Raw genomic sequence first — 22,866 nt, forward strand, 5'->3', positions numbered from 1 at the left:
GTCATTGATTATGGATACTTCTATAAAATAGGTGTTTTTATTCTTCTTATTTATTAAAGAAATGTTCAGTTTCTTCCCAGTAACAGTTTTGTCAGTGAGTAATTTCCTGTCCAGCCTGTAGTTTTGATGTTTAATTCCCTAGGATTGATTCTGGAGCATATTTGTAATATGGAGTTTCTGTTGTAACTTAAGTTGTAGTTTGTTGCAATTTGGTGGTGATTAATTTTTGCAGCTATATCATGCCTTTCTGTGTGCCTGCCAGTATTTTACATCCTCTGGTAATGTGGCCTATTGTTTCAATGTCTATGTGACATTTCCTGCATTTTTTAGTCTGAATTGTGGATCCTTGAGAATGTGTTTCTGATATATTATAGAGATGACTTGGTCCTGAATTGCTGGTAGAAATCCTTTTGTTTCAGGGAAGAGTTCTCCTCTTAGCAGCCATTTGTAGGATAGTTCTGTGTGTGTGTGTGTGTGGGTTTGTTAGAGGATGTTCCTCTGTTTACCATGTAGAACTTTTTCTGACCATCTTTGTAGCTTTTCTGCGTGGGTGGTTAGTCCAGTATTTTCTCTACTTTTGTCATGTGGATTGGTCAGATTAAGTGGGGTGAGATCTTTATCTGCTTGGGCTATTGCTTGATAAAATGTGTTCGTTTTATTTAGAAATTATTTTCTGAGCCTATGTATTTTGTTGTTGTGCAGAGTATGAAGATCAGTGAGCCCTCTTCTGCCGTCTTTCCTGTGTAAAGTTATTCTTTCTATGCAAGACTTTATGAAGGAATCTGTGTGTGGTCAACTCAGTCTGATTCAACCTGTTGAGATCCTCAAGATTTGTCGCGCTCCATTTGATGATTCCAAAGAATACATTAGCAGTGGTACAGTGTAGGTGTTAATTGCTTTGAGTAGGTTTCTTGAATGTAGTTTTGATTTCAATACACTTAGAAGACGGCATTTATATTTTTCTTTTTGGTAACTTTTGATCCAGCTGATCAGTTTTTGCATTTTGGTGGATACCTATGTATTTATATGTTTTGTGTGCCTGTAGGTTCTCCATGGGTTTATCATCAAGAGTCTCCCTGTTGATTTCTTTTTTCCATCAGCCTCTGTCATTGTGCAGCGTTCAGCATTTATTAATACCGAATTCCATTTTCATACCTGTGGTTATTTCTTTGGTTATACACAAAATACCTCTTATTTGTGTTGGTATGGCTACATAAAGTTTTATATTGTTCATGTATAGCAAGTAATTTATTTAAAAAAATCATTAGTTCTCTACTTTTAAAAATGTAACCACATTAGGTGTCATTTAGTACTGGCAATAGTTGGTTAACACATAGGCAGAACCACAAACCACTTAACGAATCACCTTGGAAAAGTCCTCTTTTTATACCAATTTTTCTTGTTTGGATTATTATTATTAAGTACTAATTTTCATTATATTATTGTCTTCAATTTTTTTTTACAAAAAGTTGTTAAAAGCTTCCTACACCAATTAATAATAAAAATTACAGAGTATGTTTTAAAATTTATCATTTTATAATTATGTGTAGCTGAAGGAGGAGTTTTAAGATCAATTGGTGATATGGGAGCTGTTGTAACTGGATTAACTTTGGGAGCAGCTGGAATAGGTCGCAATTCAATTAATCCAGCAGTTCAGAAGAAGACAACACAATTGAAAAAAGAATATCCACTTGTTATGGACACTAAACTAAAAATAATAGAAATACTCCAGGTGATTTGAGTTTTTGGTTTTTATTAAAATTTTGTAAAAAAAAAATGCTTTGAATAATGTATGCAAGTGTGTCATTATTCTGTTTTACATTTTAAGTCACATTTTCTGATATTTGCTTTCAGTGAGTTGAAAAAATTAATTAATTTGCAGCTCTGACTGGAAAATGTTTGTGTCTAATGTTACTAGTCAAACAGGGTTGCACAATTTTTCTGAAACTTGTTCAGTTTTTCCAGATGAAAGTGATCATGGGACTGGAAGTTTTTTACAGATTGTATTTTTCTTCTTTACTGAAGTTGTCAAATCTGTGTTATCTCTTCTACTGTAAACTGATATCTTAAGAAAATTGATGCCTTTTTTAATAAAATGCAAAACACTCTGTAACTATGTACTGCTTATACTGAACTAAAATTTAACTTAACTCAGGAATACTGGGCACTTATAGTAAAATTAAAAATCTCTAACTTCATAACATATTTGCAAAAATCTCTATAATTGGATTACCTCTATTCTAGATAGAAGTGCATATCAAATACACACTGTAGTTTGAGTAAGAGAATTTTGTTTTTTAATTTAATTGGTTGTTCTTTAGTTTATTTATCTTCTCGATTAATGTAATTATAACAAAGAAATTATTCTTTCGTAACACATGAAATAAAATCTTTTAGTATTTGTTTATTTATTATTTAGAGAATTTTTATTTTACAGTTTATAATATTTTTTTTAATTTTTACTATTATGAAGTAATAAATTTTTCAGAACTAAATAAATCAGAATTGATGAGTTATTTCACAAAGTTTTTTTATAACTTTTCTTGAAGATTATTAGAAATAGTTTTAATATCTTTTAAAAATTGACATTATGCTGAATGATTTGGAGTAATATTAATAGTTTTGATGAATTTTATTAAAGGTAAATTTTAAGATAAAAAGTCTAAGGCTGTTCAAGTAATCTGTGTCACTCCAACACACTATTTAATTTTTTATTTTAATATTTAAGTAGTTAAAATTGTTCAGTAAAAGTATTTAAATGGTTTTGTGAGAAACATATTTGTTTATTTTTTGTGCGTACTATTTTGTACTAGTGAAAAACGCACATAAGCTGTATTTTTTATTGAGATTGTTAAATATGATTAATTTCTTTCATCTAATCAGCCTTTGGAAACAACCATTTTATTGTATGCTGAGAATTCAGGGAACCATAGAATTTATTACATTATTATACATGTTAATGTTCTTGTACTCCTTGAAAACATATTCACCATGAAATCTGACTGTGACCATTAATGAATGATGTAAACAGTTATGGAGTGACCAATTTATTGTTCATTTCTGACATGAATTTGCAAGAAGCAGATTTTTTTGATTTTCCAACATGAATGAGTAAATGTTGCATATACTTCTAAAATGTGATTGATCAGATCAGGCTGAAATCCAAGTGTAGGATGTTGGCCTGTATGTATTTCAAGTGTACGCTGGAGCCTGTTCTCACAACTCTTACATTGCAGTTCTTTAAACCGTTTATGATAATTTGAAAATAAAAACTGATTTTCTCCGCATGAATCATTTAATTATATTTTTTGTTGTGAAAATCTGCAGGAGGCTTCACTTGATTTTACAACCAAATAAATAACAACTTATTCAGTTTCAGCTAGCTTATACTTCATATTCTGAATCCATATTTTTAATTTTGATGCTGTGCATTCATCCAAAAGTTTAAAGATATTAAAATGTCAAATAGAAGTTTCAAACAATTTATTTTAACTTCAGAATTTCAAAATGACTATCTTTCAAAAGAACTCTTAATGAATGTTTTTGGTAGTTTCACTGCATTGTATTTTTCATTTAATTGTTTTTTTTTTTTCAGTTTATTTTAGATGTGAGATTGGATTATCGAATAAGTTGTTTGTTATCAATATTTAAACAAGAATTTGATGGAAATGAAAACAAAAATGTTGGTGAATCTATGCCTATTGAACCAAAAGCTATTGATCTAGAAAGGATTGGGACTCAGGCTGAAGGGATATTTGGAAACAGGTATATTATTCAACAATTTATATAAATCAGTCTAATTCTTCGACAACCTGTTTTAAATATATTTAAATTTTATTATTTATAGTTACTTTTTGTATTTACTGGTTTCAATGATAGCATAGTAGCAAAGGAGTAAATACCAGCAAAAAAAAGACACATGCACCACAAAATAAAAAGTTTGTTAAGATTTATACCTCTCAAATAATTTGATGGAAATATTGTAATTTTAAAAGCCTTGGCTGATTGCGTTATTCTTTGACTTTCAGATTTAAATAATAACTAGGCGTTGTGACAAATAAGGTTATTTTATTTTGTATTTTGATGGTGTTTGTACTAGTTTTTACAGCAGTTTGAGTTCAATACTTTATTTCATAACTTTATTTTACTTTATTATTACTTATTTATTTTACATTACTTTACTTCATAAGTCTCATAACTTTATTAATGGATTATGTAAAACAATAATATTTTAACTATATTTAAGAACAGCAACTTTATCTATAAGTATTTTTTAAACAGTTTTTTGATTGTTGGTTCTAGTAAGGCAGCTGCTTTTAAAAAAATGGTGTTGGCTCATGGTAAAGTTGGGAAATCTCCTTTTGCCCTGAACTATGTATTTAAAAAAAAAATTATATCAGTATGTTTATAATTTCATTAATGGAACAATGGTTGTGTTGGAAATAATTCCCATGGCCATCTCAGCTTCCTGTTAGAGAAGGACACATTTACTTCATAGTGTTCGACTGTGAAACTCCAGTACTGTGACAGAAATACAGTGCCTGTGCTGTATTCCAGGCTCCCCTGACCAATATCGGAATATTATACTGGTTATATTATTGACTTGCTTAAAAATGTTATTTATAAAACACTGTGAATTTTTGCTGATATTTATGAAATTTGTTTTCATCCATGTTCAAAATGAGATGGCGCCAATTTTCTTAGTGGATAAAGAGTTTAATCAATTTTCATGAATGTACTGCTATTTGTCACAATGTTCATCAATACATTTCTGTAGCATACATTAGACAGCTCTTGAATAGAATGCTTATAAGTTTCAGTATAATTATATATTGCAGTTTACTTCCTTTTGTTATAATACACTTATCGACTATCATTCTGTTTTTTATTTGCTACTAAAAACTATAATTAAATATTTTGTAAGTGAATGTACTTTTATTAATATTCTCAGAAAATCGTAATATTTTCTGTAGTCTTGCAACTATGGTCTAAGGTAAATATTTTTGTAATTTGTTTATTTTATTATAGAAGTATGTTTTCTTACAGTGAAGATTGTGCTGCATTAGATCTTGATGGACATGGTGGACGGACATTCCTTAGAGTTTTATTGCATTTGACTATGCATGACTACCCTCCATTAGTTTCTGGTGCATTACATCTTCTTTTTAGACATTTCAGTCAGCGACAAGAAGTTCTTCAAGCATTCAAACAAGTATGTTTTTTTAATGTTATAGCCAATAAGAAATTGTTCTTTTTAAACAAAGACATACGAATATGTAATTGTATATGTTTCAATTTTTTTTTTCTTTTTTTATATAGATTTAAAAAATTATTTGTGAGTTTAAAGCTTGAATTCTAGTGAAGATGTTTGGTGATTTTAGCACTAAGACTGTAATATATATGAGCTCTGTAACTGGCCATTGTAAATTATAGCGTATGGCCTTACATTTTAAATTTATTCGACTGCTCAAATAACTTTAATAACATCAGTACATATTCAAATTATTAATTGAAATTTGTGTAGTTCATATTTCATAAAAGAAACAACACCTTTAGCGGTATTAACTTATTTATATGATCTTTGAATGAATGCATGTGTCATTGTTTACTGTTATTGTGAAAACATGGCGTAGTATAATTCTAATAAGATTTAAATACAAAATTATCAGATGACAGCTATAAAATTTATATATTTTTTTAAATAATTTTTTTTTTGTTTTTAATGTTTTAATATTTGTCTAGTGTTGACATATGTGTAATCTAACAAGGCTAATATTTATAATTTTAAATTATTTTTAATTAAGGTAAAACAATTTTTTTTTAGCTTACTGATAATTTTTTAAACAACTTTACATTAAGTGAAAGATATTTAATATTCAGTTTAAACTATTTAAAAAAAAAATTAGCACAGTTTAAAATTATTATTATATAACCCTAAGCAAAATGTTTTTCTAATTTTTTGAAAAAGTAAAACAGAAAACCCTGATTCTTGTAGACAAACAAACATAAATGGCCAAATGTTACAATCGGTGCACTATTTTTGGAAAAGAGGTAATAAATTACCAGGTCAGTTTTGCTTAACCCAATGATATCATATTTAAATTTCTACACAACTGACTTAGAAATCCTATTTAAATCCCCTGGCAGTTGGGAAACACAGTAATACATAAAAAATCATATAAAATTAACCAATAAAGATTTTTCACTGAAAATTTGCATGCATATTACTGAAACAATAAACTCACCACCAATGATGCCTTAGTATGTTTGTTGAGTGTGGTGCACCTCAAAATGTTCTTCTATATGATAAGCAACAACACAGTTTTTGCACTGCCATACAGTTTCACTGCTTTTTCCCCCAGCATAGCATACAACACACCATTTTGTCACTTTTTTCTTTCTGTAGAGGGAATATGAACTGAAAAGTTGGCCCATGTTTTTGTCTGCAGTCTCATGGGGGTAGTGCTGGTTGAAGGTCTCCCTCAAACCGAGTACTTTGGCAACTGTACAATCTCCAGCAGCTGATGTGCAATATTTATTTTGAAGTCAGAGTAATTCATCTTCTTTCCAGTTATCTTGTGTTACACAATATAGGAATTGAAAATACACATATCTAAAAGATAGAAAAATATTTCTATCCCTTCACTATGCGTCACATGATGGGAAACGGAGCTGTAACCTGGTCCTGTAAATCAACAACCTCCCATCCCCTTCTGATACTCAAGGGCACATTTAGGTTTCTTGAACTCCTCTCTTGGTGTCTGACCTCGTTTTCTTCTCAGCTTCCCTGTTGCTGTGATGTCAGCTGATTTGTGTTGAGAAGAGAGAAAATAAACATCCTTGTTGTCTCTCCACTTCACACATAAGATATTGTTCGCACTCCATATTTCATGTTCCCCCTTTTCAACTTACTCTTGCTGATATTAGGAGGCATATCTGTTCTATTATGTCTCACAGTTTCAATTACATTTGTTTTTCTCTGTTAGCCTTCTATATAAATCTGGAGAAGAATGCCAATTATCTAAAAACAGTGTGTGATCTCAGGCCAACAAATGGTTCACACATGTTGATTACAACATTACTATTGGCAGGAAGAGTAGGATTTATCATATCAACACCTACATAAATTTTGAAATATAAACAATAGCCTGAACTAGATTCACAAATTTTGTAAAATTTTATTCCAAATCTTGATCATTTAGATCTATTGCATTGCAGAAATGAAAGGTGACCTCTGAATTTCGTTAGACTTTCATCCAAAGCTAAGTTCTGAGAAGGGAGATATAATTCAGTAAACTTTGTAGAAAAATGTTGTATTATAGGCCTAATTTTTTTAGTGTATAATTTTCATTGTTGTCAGTAGTGAAATGCAAGAAACATGAAATTAGCTTAAATCTCTCTCTGATCATTGTTTCGTGAAATATGGTTGTGTCAGTGCATCTATTTTTTCGCTGCACTGCGACATCAAAATTACTAAAGCAAAATAAGCACTAATTTTATTTACCATATATAACCATTTACCCATCTTTCAACTTTTTCCTAATGAAATTGTTCAGTTGCTTTGTAGCGTATGCATTGATTTTGTCATACATTTTATCAAACAAAGGTTTTATATTATAGATTTCATATTATGAAAAATTTTGAAGTTCTGAAGGTGGATCTGACTCAAACTTATTCAATATATCTTCACAAATGCCACTATTCGGTAAAAGAATATATAATGGGGTTATTTTGAGTTTTTGTCCAATTCCAATCACTTTGTTTTTTTCTGCATCGTAGTACATACATGCGTAGAAGGGCCTGTATGTCATTATTATCATCGCTTTCCTCACTAGATTCACTAGAAGTACCACTATAACTTTCTCCGGACTTCGATTCGTCATTAGAAAATTCACTACATTGATTATCATTGTTTAGAACACTTTCTAAACAGTTTGTCAATTCTTCTCCATCATCACCACGAAACTTTTTTTCTGCCATGATGGCTACCAAAAAAATACAAACAGAGAGATTATTTTATTTTGATAACAAGCAGTGAGCGAGGTTAGAAGAGGGATTTACGAAAAGCACATGTCAACACTTCACTTCAGAATACATTACAATGCCATCTCTAAGCTACAAACTGAAATATATGCATGTATATGGTGCACTGTGCCCTGAGGTCATCATATGACATCATATGCCAAAAAAATCGCGTGACAACCTCTGTGCGTCATATGATTCGAGTGGGTTAATTGTCTTAGGCATGTGTGAACTATGAAAAATATCATACTTCAAGATATAGAAAAAATAATTTGTGTAATTTTTTTTTTTTATTAACCTAAAATGAGTAAACCTAAATGAGTAGGAAATTTCAAAACTTTAGAACTAAAGTGACAGCATACTTTATTAGCAACTTTGCTTTCAGTTTCAATAAATATTAATTTGATTATAAAAATACAAATATAAATGTGTATTTATAAAGTTTATATGTGAAAAAAAGATTTGCTCATCTAGTTCTCATTTTATTTCACTTCCTGAATAGGTAGAAAGCTGACATTTTTCACATTTATTTTTTTAATATTGTTTTAAAAAACTACAATATGTATTTTGGTAGAAAACCTTTAAAGGGCTCAGTAAAGGTTGAAATCTTATATAAACTATAAATTGAAAATGTTCTAATTAGTCAATCAGATGAAGTTTTTGTAGTTTTACTTTATAGGATCCTAATGTAAAATAATTTTAATAATTATAATCAGCTAAAAAAGCCTAACCATTCAAATAGTAAATTTTCCATTAACCTTTTGCTATCAGTACAATTATTTACTTGCATATACTTACATACAGAAAAAGATTAGCAAAATTTCATCGGTTGATTGAAATTTATTTTTAACATCTACTTATGCTCCAATTTTATTTTAAAAAATACAATAATTTTAAAAGGTTTTATTATTTGAGTGCTTGTTTAGTTTTTGTGTTATTGTTGTTTGAGTGCAGTGTTTTAAGTGTTAGTAGCACTTTTTGTAATGAGCAAACATTTTTAGTTTCAGGAGCAACGATACAACATAATATTTTGTGTGAAACTAGGGAAAACTTTCTCAGAAATGTTTCAACTTTTGAAACAAGCTTATGGAGATGATGCTCTGGGTAGTACACAATGTTACTTATGGTTTCCATGATTTAAAAGTGGTTGTCAGTCTATTGAAGATGAGCCTCAACCAGGAAGGCTTCAACTGGTGACACCCAGGTTCAGAAAATCAATGATCTGATGCGTGCAAATCGCCGATTAACTGTCGGAGAACTTGCATAAGAGGTTAGCATCTCAGTTGGATCATGCCATGACATTTTGACTGAAAAATTGAACATGGATTGAGTTTCAGCAAAGTTTGTTTCCCCATTTGATGACAGAACAGTAGAAAGAACATTGAGTGGACGTTTGTTGGCAGCTTCTTTAACAAGCCAATAACAATGAAAAATTCATGCAAAGAAATAATAACGGGAGTTTAAAGCTGGGTTTATGGCTACAACATTAAGACAAAAGTTCACTCATCAAAGAATTGCACATTACAAAAATTGCTACTAACATTTAAACATGTTACACTCAAATAATAATAACACGAAAACTAAATGAGATATCAACAATCCAGGAACATGTAGTTACAGAAGAGGTTATGCAGAACACAACGCTGCCAACTGCACATCAGTAAATATCTGCATTGGTGCATAATTAAAAAATGTTTGGTTATTTTCTGAACAGAGACCTCATATTTTTTGGGTAAAGAAGAAATTTCTGTGAATCTTCAACTACAATTAATTTAATGGCAACATTTTTTATAGAATTATAATGGAGAAGAATAATAGTTTGTGAGACAGCTAGTATAACTCATTGTAGGCCAAGCGTTTGTTTCTATCCCTATTTTCAATTATTTTTTCAATTATATATGTATATATATATAACATGTACTCAAATGATAAAATATACAAACGCTTGGCCTACAATGAGTTATACTACCTGTCTCACAAACTATTATTCTTCTCCATTATAATTCTATAAAAAATGTTGCCATTTAACTTCTTTTTTTTTTTTTTTACAGATAAGAGCAATTTATTTTATGTACATAATTGAATGCATTAGTAGTATTCAGGATTAAATAAATAAAAAGAAAGAATGTAATATTGTTGCTAAAGTTTATTTTGTTCCTTTGTGTTTTATGGATTTGGTTCTATAATCCACACAACATAAGGACATCCTCGGGGTAGCTAACCAATCTACTAACAGGATATTCCTGATATGTGCCGTGATTAGATATCCTTAGAATACAAAAATGTGTGGTCCTGGTGATATTTCGGTGGTATATCTACAGGATATGTATAGGACATCCCATGACAGTCTTTGGATTTGATATTTACAATCTACAAGGCAACCTAAAGACATAATATATGAGGGTCACTCAACAATTAAACAGACAAATAGCTGTATAGCAATTAATAGGTTTATTAAATAAATACAATTTTTTTTGTCTACTTTTCCATCCCCACCAACTTCTCTGCACTTGTCCCACCTTTTTACGAGTTTTCTTATCCCCTCAGTGAAGAATTTTTTACCTTGATCTCGAAGGCAGTTTTTACTTTTTTCTTTACTGCTTCATTATTGTTGAACTTGATGCCATGCAAAGTTTCTTTCATCAGACCAAACAGAAAAAAATCCAAAGGGGCAAAGTCAGGGCTGTAAGGAAGATGAGGTAGGAGCTCCTCATCTTTGCCAATAGTTTCCAGCTCAGTCGGACCATGGACACTCCAAAAGATGGTTAACATAACCTTACCAGCCAATGGTTGTGTTTTGAATTTCTTATAGACAGGTGATTCAGGGTGTTTCCATTGCATGCTTTGACGCTTGAACTCCAGCTTAAAATGATGCATCCAAGTTTCATCACAGGTTAAAATCCTATCCAAAAATGTATCACTTTCATTATTGAAATAATTTTTGAGTTTGATGCAAATGCAGAATCTTTTGGCTTTGTGATGAACAGTAAGCTCTCTGGGAATCTACCTTGCGTAACTCTTATGGCAGTTCAGTTTGCTTTGAATGATGGAATGAGTTGTGCCAACACTTATTCAATATTTTTTGGCAATTTGTTCAACTGTAAGTCATCGGTCTTCTTGGATGTGAATCAATACAAAAATCGAACGCTGAGGTTGACACTGATACCAGACACCCGGAGCGGTACTTGTTGATCACACTTTTCCACCCTTGCTTAAAAACTCACACAGTTCATGCAGCTACTGTCGTATTGTTTATTCATCTGAGAGAATATGTCTGACGGTTGTACACTTTCCGAAAGTAAAAAGCGGATCACAAAACGCTGTTCTTCAAAAGTACTTTCCTCGAATGGACACACCATCGTAACTAAGACTTAAGATGTTACGTTTACGTAAATATTAATTGAACAGTTGACTAACACTCTTCGCAAGGTTACCAACTAACACCTACAAAAATTTTAGTTGCCTGCATTAAGCGTTTCCTTCACTAAAACTGTTTGTCTGTTTAATTATTGAATGATCGTAGAATCTATTTAGGATATCCCTAGTACATTATTGGGCTATGACATTTGCACTCTGAAGAAAAAACCTCAATGGGAAACCAAAATAACACTGCTATGAAGCATAAGTGTAATTGGTTTGCTTGGCATTTCTCCTGCCACCCCATTCGGTCGCCCTAAAGCATAAGACCGAATGTCTGTGCTACAAATGGCTACTGAGCCATGAAACAGTTTAGCGACCGATGTCCTAACTAGCTCCTAGACCTAACCTAAAAGTGTGAGCGAAATAAGCATGGTACCATACACCACTCTCTTGTGTGTCCCACCGCCCACTTGTCATATATCACTAAAATGGGTAGGCACACCCCGTCAACTACTAAAACATATATGACTATCAATAATTAATTTATCTTGTCAAAGACCATAAATGTAAGTTATAACTAAAGTTCCTTTTTTTAATTTAACAGGCAAACAACTCTATAGGTTGTACATCACTATAAAAAAAAGCTATATACAGCAGACTGTACTGAAATTCCTAGTGACAGTTATAAATGTCATCTAAATTATACCTGATTACTAAAATAAAATGATTAATTAATGTATTTCAATAATTTATACTTTGTTTTCAATAAACTACCAGTATAATGTAAGCATATTTAGATAGTTGAACAACAAAAGTAATTACATGTTGAAGATAATGTCTAAAAAATAAGAGTAAGATAGAACAGCATGATAGTTACTTGCCTTTAGTCGGTTGAGGGTGATAGGAATGCTGGTAATGTCTTAATTTATACTGCTGTGCCATGTGAATTGAAACTGAAAATTTATTACCTTATTGTTAAATCATAATACATATATCCATCAAAGCAATAAAAAAAAACTATTTAAGATATTATAAATCTGGAACATTAGAGAAAAAGGTTTATCTGTATGCCTTTAAAATAGTGACTTAGTGATTTAAAGATGTAGATCTATAATTTGCCTAAGGGTGCAGTATATTATTAATAAACATCTTTTTTGTGTTATTAAAGAAAATAAAATGCATTAGGATTTGCAGGATTTCGTGTGGATATTCCACTTTTATAGGAGAATATAGGATATCAGGGAGACATCGTGCTTAAGTTGCAATACTTATAGATATCCCCTGTGTCTCCTGCATATCCCTGGGTACATATTAGTCATGTGTGATGAGATTCAGATGTTTCAGGGATGTTTTATGTTATATGCAAGTAGAGCTTGTCTATCAGTTACAGCTTTTGTTAATTAATATTTACTCTAAATCCTTCTCTTTTTCAATTTTACCAAATTTATAAATTCTTTTTTATACTGAATTCTCTCTAATAATCTAATATGTTTCAACAACAGTATAATATGACCAATAATGCAGTGTATGAATATAAAAATATTGTTTTTCTAAACAAATTCATGTATAATCTGAATTAGTAGCGATAGAATTGGCAAGTGATCAAAAGTGGCAGTCAGTTAACTACTCGGTTGATGAGAAGGTGTAACTAAATAGTTTATTAATTGACATACTAGCAAATAAACTGTTGACACATTTTTGATGTTTAAGTAGAAACTAAAAGTTGTAAATAGTCTATACATAAAATTTTGCATGTATATTTATTTTGTAGAGCGTTGGAATAATTGTGTAACCAAAATTTCTATTTATAGCCTATTAATGTTTAAAAGCGATTCACCTCTAATATATTTTTTATGAAATATTTAACTCTTTGAGATGATAAAAAGGTAATATTTTGTGTAATGATTACTAAAATGGTAGTTTTCTAACTGTTATTTTCTTTACAAGTATTGTTAGGAATAAAAAGGGATTATATTGAATTTGCCTCTCATGTAGCTGACTTTCCCATTAATACATGCTTGTTTGCCTTTCTTATTTGAGTGTCTACTCTTGGCTAGATAACAAAAAAGTAGTTAATTGTTTTTATTCTCAATTTCAATAAATATTTATTTTTCACTTACTAAGGCACTTCATTTTGTTCTCTAAACAATTTTTTAAAAACTCTACTGACTATTTGGATAACAGACTTGTTTCAGTGAGTTTCTGCATTAGTCGACGGGGTAGAAGCCCCTACTGGTTAGAACTTCGTAAGTTTTTTAGGAGATTTGCTCAATTAATATATATTTTTTGAATATATTTCTGTAAGTAAAATAAATTTAGAATATGATTTCTAAAATAGGGCTATTGTGTACCACTGATAGCTTATTTTTTTAAGCATGGTTGTATGCTTTGTTATAGGTACAGCTTCTTGTATCAGATAGTGATGTCGAATCATATAAACAGATCAAATCTGATTTAGATGTTCTAAGGCAGTCTGTTGAGAAATCTGAGTTATGGGTTTATAAATCACGAAGTGGAGAGGAAGGTGGTAAAAAGGCAAGTACTAAAGAAGATGAAGATGATGCTGGAGGAGAAGGAAGTGCTAGTACTGCTGGGAAACAAGCACTAAGTAAGCAAGGATCAGCTGCAGACCTTGATGTAGGTCCTCAATTACACACTGAAGAAGTAGATGAATATGAAAAAATTCAAAAGGTACCTAGTTTTTCTTTACTCTTGAGTTAATTATAATAAATTTCTAGAATAAATTATGTTAGTGATAGAATGTATCTGCAATACTAGACATGGCAGTTGTGTCATTCAGCTCAGAAGTAAATTAAAATATTAAAAAAAACCATGTTTCATAGAGAATGCTTGTTTTCTACAATTCTTTATAAATAATAGCTATATACATATTAAGCTGTTTATATAAATTAAACTGTTTGAAATCATAGCTAACATTAATTTTTTAAGAAAAGGAAAGAGAATAACTCATTGATCAAAGTTTTTCTTCTGTGGGAGGAATCTGAATGCAATTTGATGAATTATTACCAATTACTTGTACTGTTGAATCCATTTTATTTTGCTTTTGATTATTATTACAGTATATTCTCATTAACTCATATTTTCTTACTTAGCTTGTTAAGTGCTACTGATTTTATATTTTAATAGTGGATTATTCATTACAGATATTAGTTCGTATGAATAAATTGTGTGCAACTGGGGGTAAGCCTAGAAAACATGAGCAAAGACTTTTACGTAATGTTGGTGTTCATACTGTTGTCCTTGATCTTTTACAAATACCTTATGATCATAAAGAAGATGTAAGAATGAACAACCTTATGGCGATTGCTCATGAATTCCTTCAAAATTTTTGCCTGGGTAATCAACAGAATCAAGTTCTTCTCCATAAACAGTTGGATCTGTTTCTGAATCCGGGTGTAAGTATTGCTAAAAACATGTTATAAATAAACATATATTCAATTTGTTCCTGGGTACGTTTATTTTTCAAGCCTTCTCCATTTTCTTGTTCCCTCACATTTTTTTATTCTTCTCTCTATCCTATGTTGTTTCCTTATCTCTATGTACATCTTCATTTTATTTTTCCATTTTGTTCTCCATCTTCCTCTATATTTTTCAATAATTGTTCCCATTCCACTGAGAGTTCTTTCTCTAACAACCTTCTTTATATATTATTATATTGAGGCCATGCTGCATGCATAAGATACCTCCTTATTTTGGCATTCTTTATTCTGTCTATCTTCTTGTTTTACTTTTTGTTGATTTTGAAAATCTTATTCCCATGTCTGCTCTATGCATCAAACTTATTGATATGTTTTTAAGTGTCTGCTATGTAAGAAATTGTAGGAATGTGTTATATCTTATAACAATTTTTTTAGTCCTTCTTATCCTTATAGACCTTTCTAATTTTTCAGTTCATTGTCTTGCCTTTCTTATATTATTAATTTAATTATATAAATGTGTTTACCAATTTTTTATTTTACTGTGTAATATAATTATTTGTTTTTGAAATTCTTTGTAAATTATTTTGTAAAGGATAACTTTTGTTAAAAATGTTAAAACTTATGGTCATTTAAAAATGTGACTAAATAGTATACATGTAACTTAATATTATAAGCTGTCATAGTTTATTCATAAACAAGCTTCAACTTTGACATAATATAACTCTGGACCTAATTGCTTTAGTTAAGAAACCAAATTAAACTTAAAGTTTTAAAAAACTACTCAGTTTTTGTCAACAAATTTTAGGACTAATAATAATTCTAGAGAAACAGAATATGTAATCAAAGAATGCATATTCTTTAACAGAAATTTAAAGAAACACCTAAGTTAAAAGTACAGAGGTGTTCAAGTAACTAAGATATTATCCTTAACAATCTTTATTGCCTAATATTTCAAAAAATAATTTAGTGCATTATTAGTTTAAAAGGTTATTTTTGCAAGCTGCTACTTCTGCTAATTGTACAGTCTTTTCAATACAAAGTATTGTTAACTAGAAACAAATGCTATTCTAATGTTTAAATTTTTGCCCCTGTTAATAAATAGGGGTGTTACAATTTGTGAATGATGTCTTTTTTTTAATTAATGGGTTTGTTAGATTCTAATTATTGATAGTTCTGGTTACTAATATTCCAGTTAACAACATTCCACTATACTTATACGAGGTGCTACCCAAAAGTTCAGGGAATTTTACCATAAAAATAAAATAGTTTACCATAACTTATAATTTCCACTGTCTCCTTCAAAGTAATCCCCTTGGGCATTGATACAGTGATCCCAGCGTTTTTCCCATGATTCCATGCATCCCTGGAAGTCTGCAGGTGTAAGTGTTCGAAGCACATTCTGCGTTTCTTCCTGAATCTCCTCAATTGTGTTAAAACGACGGCCTTTCAACTGAAATTTTATTTTCGGAAAGAGAAAGAAGTCACACGGGGCAAGGTCAGGAGAATAGGGTGGGTGGGGAATCAGTACCATCTTTTTAGAAGCCAAGAAATTCCGGACGGCTAGCAATGTGTGCGCGGGTGCGTTGTCATGGTGCAGAACCCAGCTTTAGTTACCCCACAGATCTGAATGTTTGCGCCTAATGCTTTCACGTAACCGCTTCAAAACTTCAAATAGAACATCCCATTGACAGTTTGACCAAGAGGAAATTCCTTATGGATAATGTCTTTGATGTCGAAAAAAATAATCATCATGGACTTCAAATTGCTGCGAACTTGGCGTGCTTTTTTTGGACTTCCACTGCGACGACTGCTGCTTAGTTTCAGGGTCATACCCGTACATCCATGTCTCATCACCGGTTATGATGTTGGAGATGAAGTTAGGGTCATCTCTTGCTGAATTTTTCAATTCACTACAGACAGCTACACGATTTTGTTTCTGGTCGCTGTTCAACAGTCTCTGTACGAATTTTGCAGCAATGCGTCTCATGTTCAAATTGTCTGACAAGATGCGTTGCACAGAACCATATGACATTTGTATGATTCCACAAACATCATGGATTGTTTGTCTACGATCTGCAACAACAGCCTCTCGCACTTTCGCAATGTTTTCCGGTGTTGCGCTTGTTGATGGTCTTCCTGAACGCTCATCATCATCGACTGTCGTTCATCCATCTTTGAATCGTTTGTACCACAAAAAAGTTTTACTTTTACTCATAGCATTGTCACCAAATGCTTCCACAAGCATGCGATGGGTTTCTGCACCAGTTTTTTTTAAGCATGAAGCAAAATTTGATGCAGGTTCTTTGCTCTTTAAAATTTGCCATTTAGAACTTTGCTGAAGCAGTAAAACACAACGTTACACAACCGCACGAAAGTCAACAATGTAGCCTCTCACAGTCACAGCTGTTGGAACACTGATTCACAAAGAGTACTGTTAGCAGGACGTACCAGCAATGGTTCGTGTGCGAAATTCAAATTCCCTGAACTTTTGGGTAGCACCTTGTATTTATCTATTTTCCTTAAAAGTAGTGAAGATACAATTGAAAAAGAATAATATTTGTCACTTGGTTTTGTTTTTTTTTTAGATTATGGAAGCACAAACTGTCTGCAGTATATTTCAAGATAATTCAACTCTTTGTAATGAAGTTACAGAAAAAGTGATTCAACATTTTGTTCATTGTATTGAAACTCATGGAAAGCACGTTCAATATCTCAAATTTTTTCAGACTATTGTTAAAGCTGAAAATCAGTTCATAAGGAAATGCCAAGATATGGTTATGCAAGAGGTAATGTATTTATTCTTTTTTTTTTAATTCAAATGCATTATTTTGTGTATTATGTTAAAGAATATTTTTTTCTATAAAATGAGTGTAATAAATAGCAGAAAAATTAATATGAACAGATTAGTTTTTATTTTTGTGTTCATCTTTCACTAACACTAACTCACTATGTATGTTTTAAACAGTCTGATTTAGCTTTTTAAAACTATCTGTTATTGAAATAGTAGTTTTATGAGTGGTTTTACCCTGCTTGTTTGATGGAAATTTTGGATGTTTTACTGAAATACTTATTGTTGTGCTAATATGTTTTTATTTTGTAAATAGTTAGTGAATGCAGGTGAAGATGTTCTCGTTTTCTATAATGATAAATCATCATTTCAACATTTTGTTTCTATGATGCGTTCTGAAAGACATAGGATGGATGAAAGTAGTGCACTCAGGTTTGTTAATTTCAATTAGACTGTAGCTTTATTAGAAAATTCATTATTTATTTAATACATTATTTATTATTTTATTTAATACTAAGATGTGTTATACCCTTAAGACTTCCTAAAATAGTTTCCTGTTCCTCGTAAACTGTGTTCTTAATCCTGTTGAGCTGAATGAATATTGTAACAAGCAAACTCCCCATTCCAGCAGAATTTCAGCTGTGACACAATTATTATAAATTTTGCATCACATTGCTTGTTTCATTACTGTATTTTGTAAAAATCTCCATAAAAATTATTATAGTGAGGGCTCCACCTAGTAGTCTCAAGTGTGTTATGGTGCTGGTTATCAGAATCTTTCTGATTTATAAAATGTTGTTTATAGTACTTCAAACAGCTATTATTGTAAGAGTATTAAAATTGGTTTATAATATTCAGTTATTTATGAGTTGACTAAAAAAATAATAAATATGTGAAAGAATTAGTGAATTACAATTTTAATTTTTTATTTTGCTTCTCTATATCAGTGTTGTAAAATTTATTTTAAAACTTCAGTTTAACAAGATATGTAGAATCATTTAATAGTGTTTTTACTATAGTTGTGTTTTTGAAAATGACTATTGTATTTAAAAATCCTTTTATTACATCTGTAATTCACTTAATTTGTTCTAATCAAAACTTTTTCTAATTATAAAAGAAATGTCTTTGAGCTTTTTTAATTGCATATTTTCAATGAAATTTGAGTTTTCTGTTCATTTGATAAGCAATGATTGTTTCTCAAGGAAGGAATTGTGTAAAATGCTAAATGTTCTGTTGAGAGTAACATAGCTGACTTTTCAGCAAATTTTAATATTGTTGTATTCACATTTTCAGCATAACTCAAGTTACTTTCAAATTATTTTGTAATCGCATGAGTCATTACTGTCATCCTTCTGCTATTTGAAGGTGGCATTAATTAATTTTTCTGATATTACGTGTGACAATTCAGTCTATATTTATATATATTTGCTCTTCAGTGTAATCTCGAGAAATTTTTCCCATAGTATTTGAAGGATGTGTACTTTACTAGACTATGTCATCATGTTCACAAAGATATTCATTAAACATATGTTATTCATTAAATATTTTATCGCTTTCATTTAATTTTTTTTATGTATCTCATTTTCCTTATTTAAGAAATATGACTTCTAAAATTAATAAATCAATTAAAGTGATGTAGACACAGGGTACCAGGAACACCCTGAGGAAAACACTTCCCTTCCTCATGGGGAGTTAGGAAGTTTTATTAACTTGAAATGTAGGAATAATATACTAGGTAGAAAATATGTCAGTTATTAGTGCTAGGATGCCAGTTATCAGAGTGTTTAATATATTTTAAAAGTGAGGTTTCATAATGATACATTAATTTTAGGGTGGTGAAAACCAGTTTGAATGTAAAGGCCACTGAAATTTTTGCTTGAATTTTGTTACCACTTGTTAAAAGTTAACACAAGTGATACATTTTTTATTTTTATAATAGTTAAATCATTTTAAAGCAAACAAAAACTTTTAAAAGCATTTTATTCAGAACCGTGATTGGAAATTTCGAAAGTTTTTTCTTTAGAGGTACTTCATATGTCTGGAAAGTTGTATGTTTAGATTTATGCACACAACAGAATCATATTTTTAATTGTCATCAGTATTTGCTATGTAAGAGTTCTGAAAGATTTTAAATATACTTTTTTTTTCGTTTATCCTCCGGGGCCACCGTTAGGTATTGCATTAGAGGATGAGATGAAATGATTTGTAGCATGTGAATATGCCATGCCTGACCGCGATTCAAGCCTGGGATCTCCAGATGAAAGACCGAGACACTACCACTCGTGCCACGGAGGCCGGCAAATATATTATACTAATATTACACTAATTTCTTGCAGAGTGTACTAATAATTCCATGTCTGAACATTTTTGTACCTTCTGGTAGGTTCTGGGCCTACTGACTGTTCTACAAATAAATACAGGATCTATAATCCTCATTATTCTGCACATGACTAAGGAAAAACCTTCAAGTTTACGTAACTTCTTTATTTCTTTAATATTAAAATGGTATTTGAACCATTTTGTTAAGCACCTTCAAAATGAAACCAAGAATTTTTGTGTTGTTGCTAAAAGATGAAATATTTCTAAGCAATAAAGTATGTAAGGGTCTCTTTAACAGAGTCATTTTTTTTTATTGGAAATCGCATCTGCTAGATGGTCTTAAAACAACTAATCTGAAAAATAGACTTAAAATTGCATACTTTTCCCTTAATAGCTTTTATAATGCACATTAATAAATTCATAAAATAACAAGCTTTAAAAAAACTATGTATTAATTACACAGGTCAACAGTAAAAAAGTTGTTTGAAAATGAATAACTGGTTCTTATCGGTTTTTGTGTGCTGGTTTCAGGGAAAATAGTCAAAAAATTCCATCACATATCATTTTTTCACTAATCAATTTTTTTAATTTTATCAAAATTGATAATCTGTATATTTTATTTATAAAACTTTGAATAAAAAATTAGGTATGTGTTAATTTTTTTGATACTTTGTTGTTAGTTTGGTTATATGGATTGAATACAAGTAATGTTCATAATTTTGGTTTGATACAGTAAGATGAGTGACTAATAAGATGATGTAATTTGATTAATTAAAGTGACTTCATGAGTATTTTTTGTCAAGCTATCAGCTAAGGTGATGACTCACTCATCACCTTAGATTTCATTAGACTCCCCTTCAGTCTAATGAAATAAAAATAAATCAGTTGCAACTAGAATGTTGTGTTGAAAGTTTTTGCTAGGGATAAATAGTTTTATAAATCTTCTATAGTGTTTTAGTTTTCTGTCATTTTTTGAAGTTATTTTATTTCCGCTGTTCTTGTTTTTGTATATTTCGAAATGGCTTCAAGGGGTTGTTCACCTAATAATTTCTGTTACATTTTCGGGGAGTTTGTGGTGAAGAAACAGCAAAGAAATATTACAGACTTTGTTAAAAAAAGCATACTACACCTATTTTGAGGTAAACCTTGGTGACCAAGATAAAATATGGGCCCCTCACACAGTTTGTTCGACTTGTGTGGAAGAGCTACACAAATGGACAAAAGGTAAGAAAAAGTCTTTTTGGTTTGGAGTACCAATGATCTGGAGAGAACCACAAAATCACAGTAATGATTACTACTTTTGTTCTTGTAGTGTACAAGGATTCAATCTAAATAATAAAAAATAAATTGTGTATCCAAATTGTTATTTGGCAATATGCCCTGTACCTCATGGCCCTGGTGTACCTGTACCTTCAGTTCAGAAAAACTAGAAGATATGCTGAACAACCCCGAATCAGAGTTGCAGGATGATGATGATAATGATGATGTTGATTTTATCTCTGGTAGTTCCAAACCACAACTTTTTTCACAGCATGAACTAAATGACTTGATCAGAGATTTAAGTCTTTGTAAAAATTCAGTTGAATTTTTAGGATGTAGATTAAAAGAAAAAAACTTACTGGCCCCTGGCACTTCTTTCTCAAGGTAACAGAAACAGAGAAAAAGTCGTTACTCCAAATTTTTCTCAAGATGGAAGATTAATTTATTGTAGCAATGTTCCTGGTGTAATGGAGCAGTTGAACATAAAGTATGATGTGAATGAATGGAGGCTGTTTATTGACTCGTCCAAAGAAGCCTCAAAGCTGTTATTCTTCATAATGGCAACAAATATGCTTCAGTGCCGGTATGACACTCCTTGTATCTGAAAGAATGCCTTGAGAATTTAGAATTAATTCTGTCTAAACTGAAAAAATTGTGATCATGAATGGATAATATGTGATTGCCTAAAAGTAATTTCTATTATATATATATATATATATATATATATGCTTCTTGGGCTGCAGGGAGGGTACACCAAATATCCCTGCTTCTTGTGTGAATGAGACAGCTAGAACAAGAAAGAACATTGGACCAGAAAAGAATGGCCATGTAAGGTATTATTAGAACTTGGCAGCAAAAATGTAATACAGAGAAAAGTTTGGTTGATCCACGGAAAGTCTTCCTACCTCCACTTCACATCAAACTGGGATTGATGAAACAATTTGTAAAATCTCTATCTAAAGAAGGAGAGTGTGTTAAATACATATGCCCATAAGTTTCCACAACTGTCAGAAGCCAAAGTGAAAGAAGGAGTTTTCACTGGTTCAGATATTCGTAAACTTTTTATAGATGAAGTCTTTAAAAAGACCAAAACGGAGGACATTGAAAAAGAAATGTGGAAAGCATTTAAAGAAGTCGTAAAGAAATTTCTTGGGAACAAAAAGGACCAAATTTTAAGTGTGTAGTGGAAAACGTGCTAATGAAATTTCAATACTTGGGTTGTTCGATAAGCTTGAAGGTACATTTTCTGCATTCTCATATTGATTACTTCCCTGAAAATCTGTACTGTAAGTGAAGAACAGGGTGAAAGATTTCACCAAGATATAAAGGAAATGGAACACAGATATCAGGGAAGGTAGAATGTGAACATGATTGCAGACTACTGTTGGTGCATCCATAGAGACGATCCGGCAAGCTGACTGCAACAGAAAATGTGGCCTGAAAAGGGTTGAAAGGAAAAGGAAAAGGCATTACAAGTCTTCGTAGTAGTAAGAAAATGTACAAAAACCTTTAATTCCTACACTTTTTTTATAAATAAAAGTTTTCCATGAGGAATACATATACAATATGCCTTTTTTCCATTTTTTTTTTTAAGTATTGTGAAAAATTCTTACATGTTAGAAAAAAACGGCGCACAAAATAACATAAAAAATCATTTATCAGATTACAAACAATTTT

General features: G+C 30.9%; 1 protein-coding gene across 8 annotated transcripts in view; it reads left to right on the forward strand.

Annotated features, from left to right (window-relative positions):
• Positions 1 to 22,866, forward strand: part of Itpr (Inositol 1,4,5,-trisphosphate receptor) — a 256,216-nt gene that overhangs the window by 94,503 nt on the left and 138,847 nt on the right. For all 8 annotated transcript variants that reach the window (XM_075362620.1, XM_075362616.1, XM_075362622.1 and 5 more), the window contains exons 19-25: positions 1,551 to 1,732; positions 3,596 to 3,765; positions 5,047 to 5,212; positions 13,780 to 14,073; positions 14,547 to 14,798; positions 17,408 to 17,608; positions 17,927 to 18,042. In XM_075362620.1, coding sequence (XP_075218735.1) covers positions 1,551 to 1,732; positions 3,596 to 3,765; positions 5,047 to 5,212; positions 13,780 to 14,073; positions 14,547 to 14,798; positions 17,408 to 17,608; positions 17,927 to 18,042 — 1,381 coding nt within the window. The remainder of the gene's footprint in view (positions 1 to 1,550; positions 1,733 to 3,595; positions 3,766 to 5,046; positions 5,213 to 13,779; positions 14,074 to 14,546; positions 14,799 to 17,407; positions 17,609 to 17,926; positions 18,043 to 22,866) is intronic.

This window comes from Lycorma delicatula, chromosome 4 (assembly GCF_047948215.1).
Source record: "Lycorma delicatula isolate Av1 chromosome 4, ASM4794821v1, whole genome shotgun sequence".
Classification (NCBI taxonomy): Eukaryota; Metazoa; Arthropoda; class Insecta; order Hemiptera; family Fulgoridae; genus Lycorma; species Lycorma delicatula.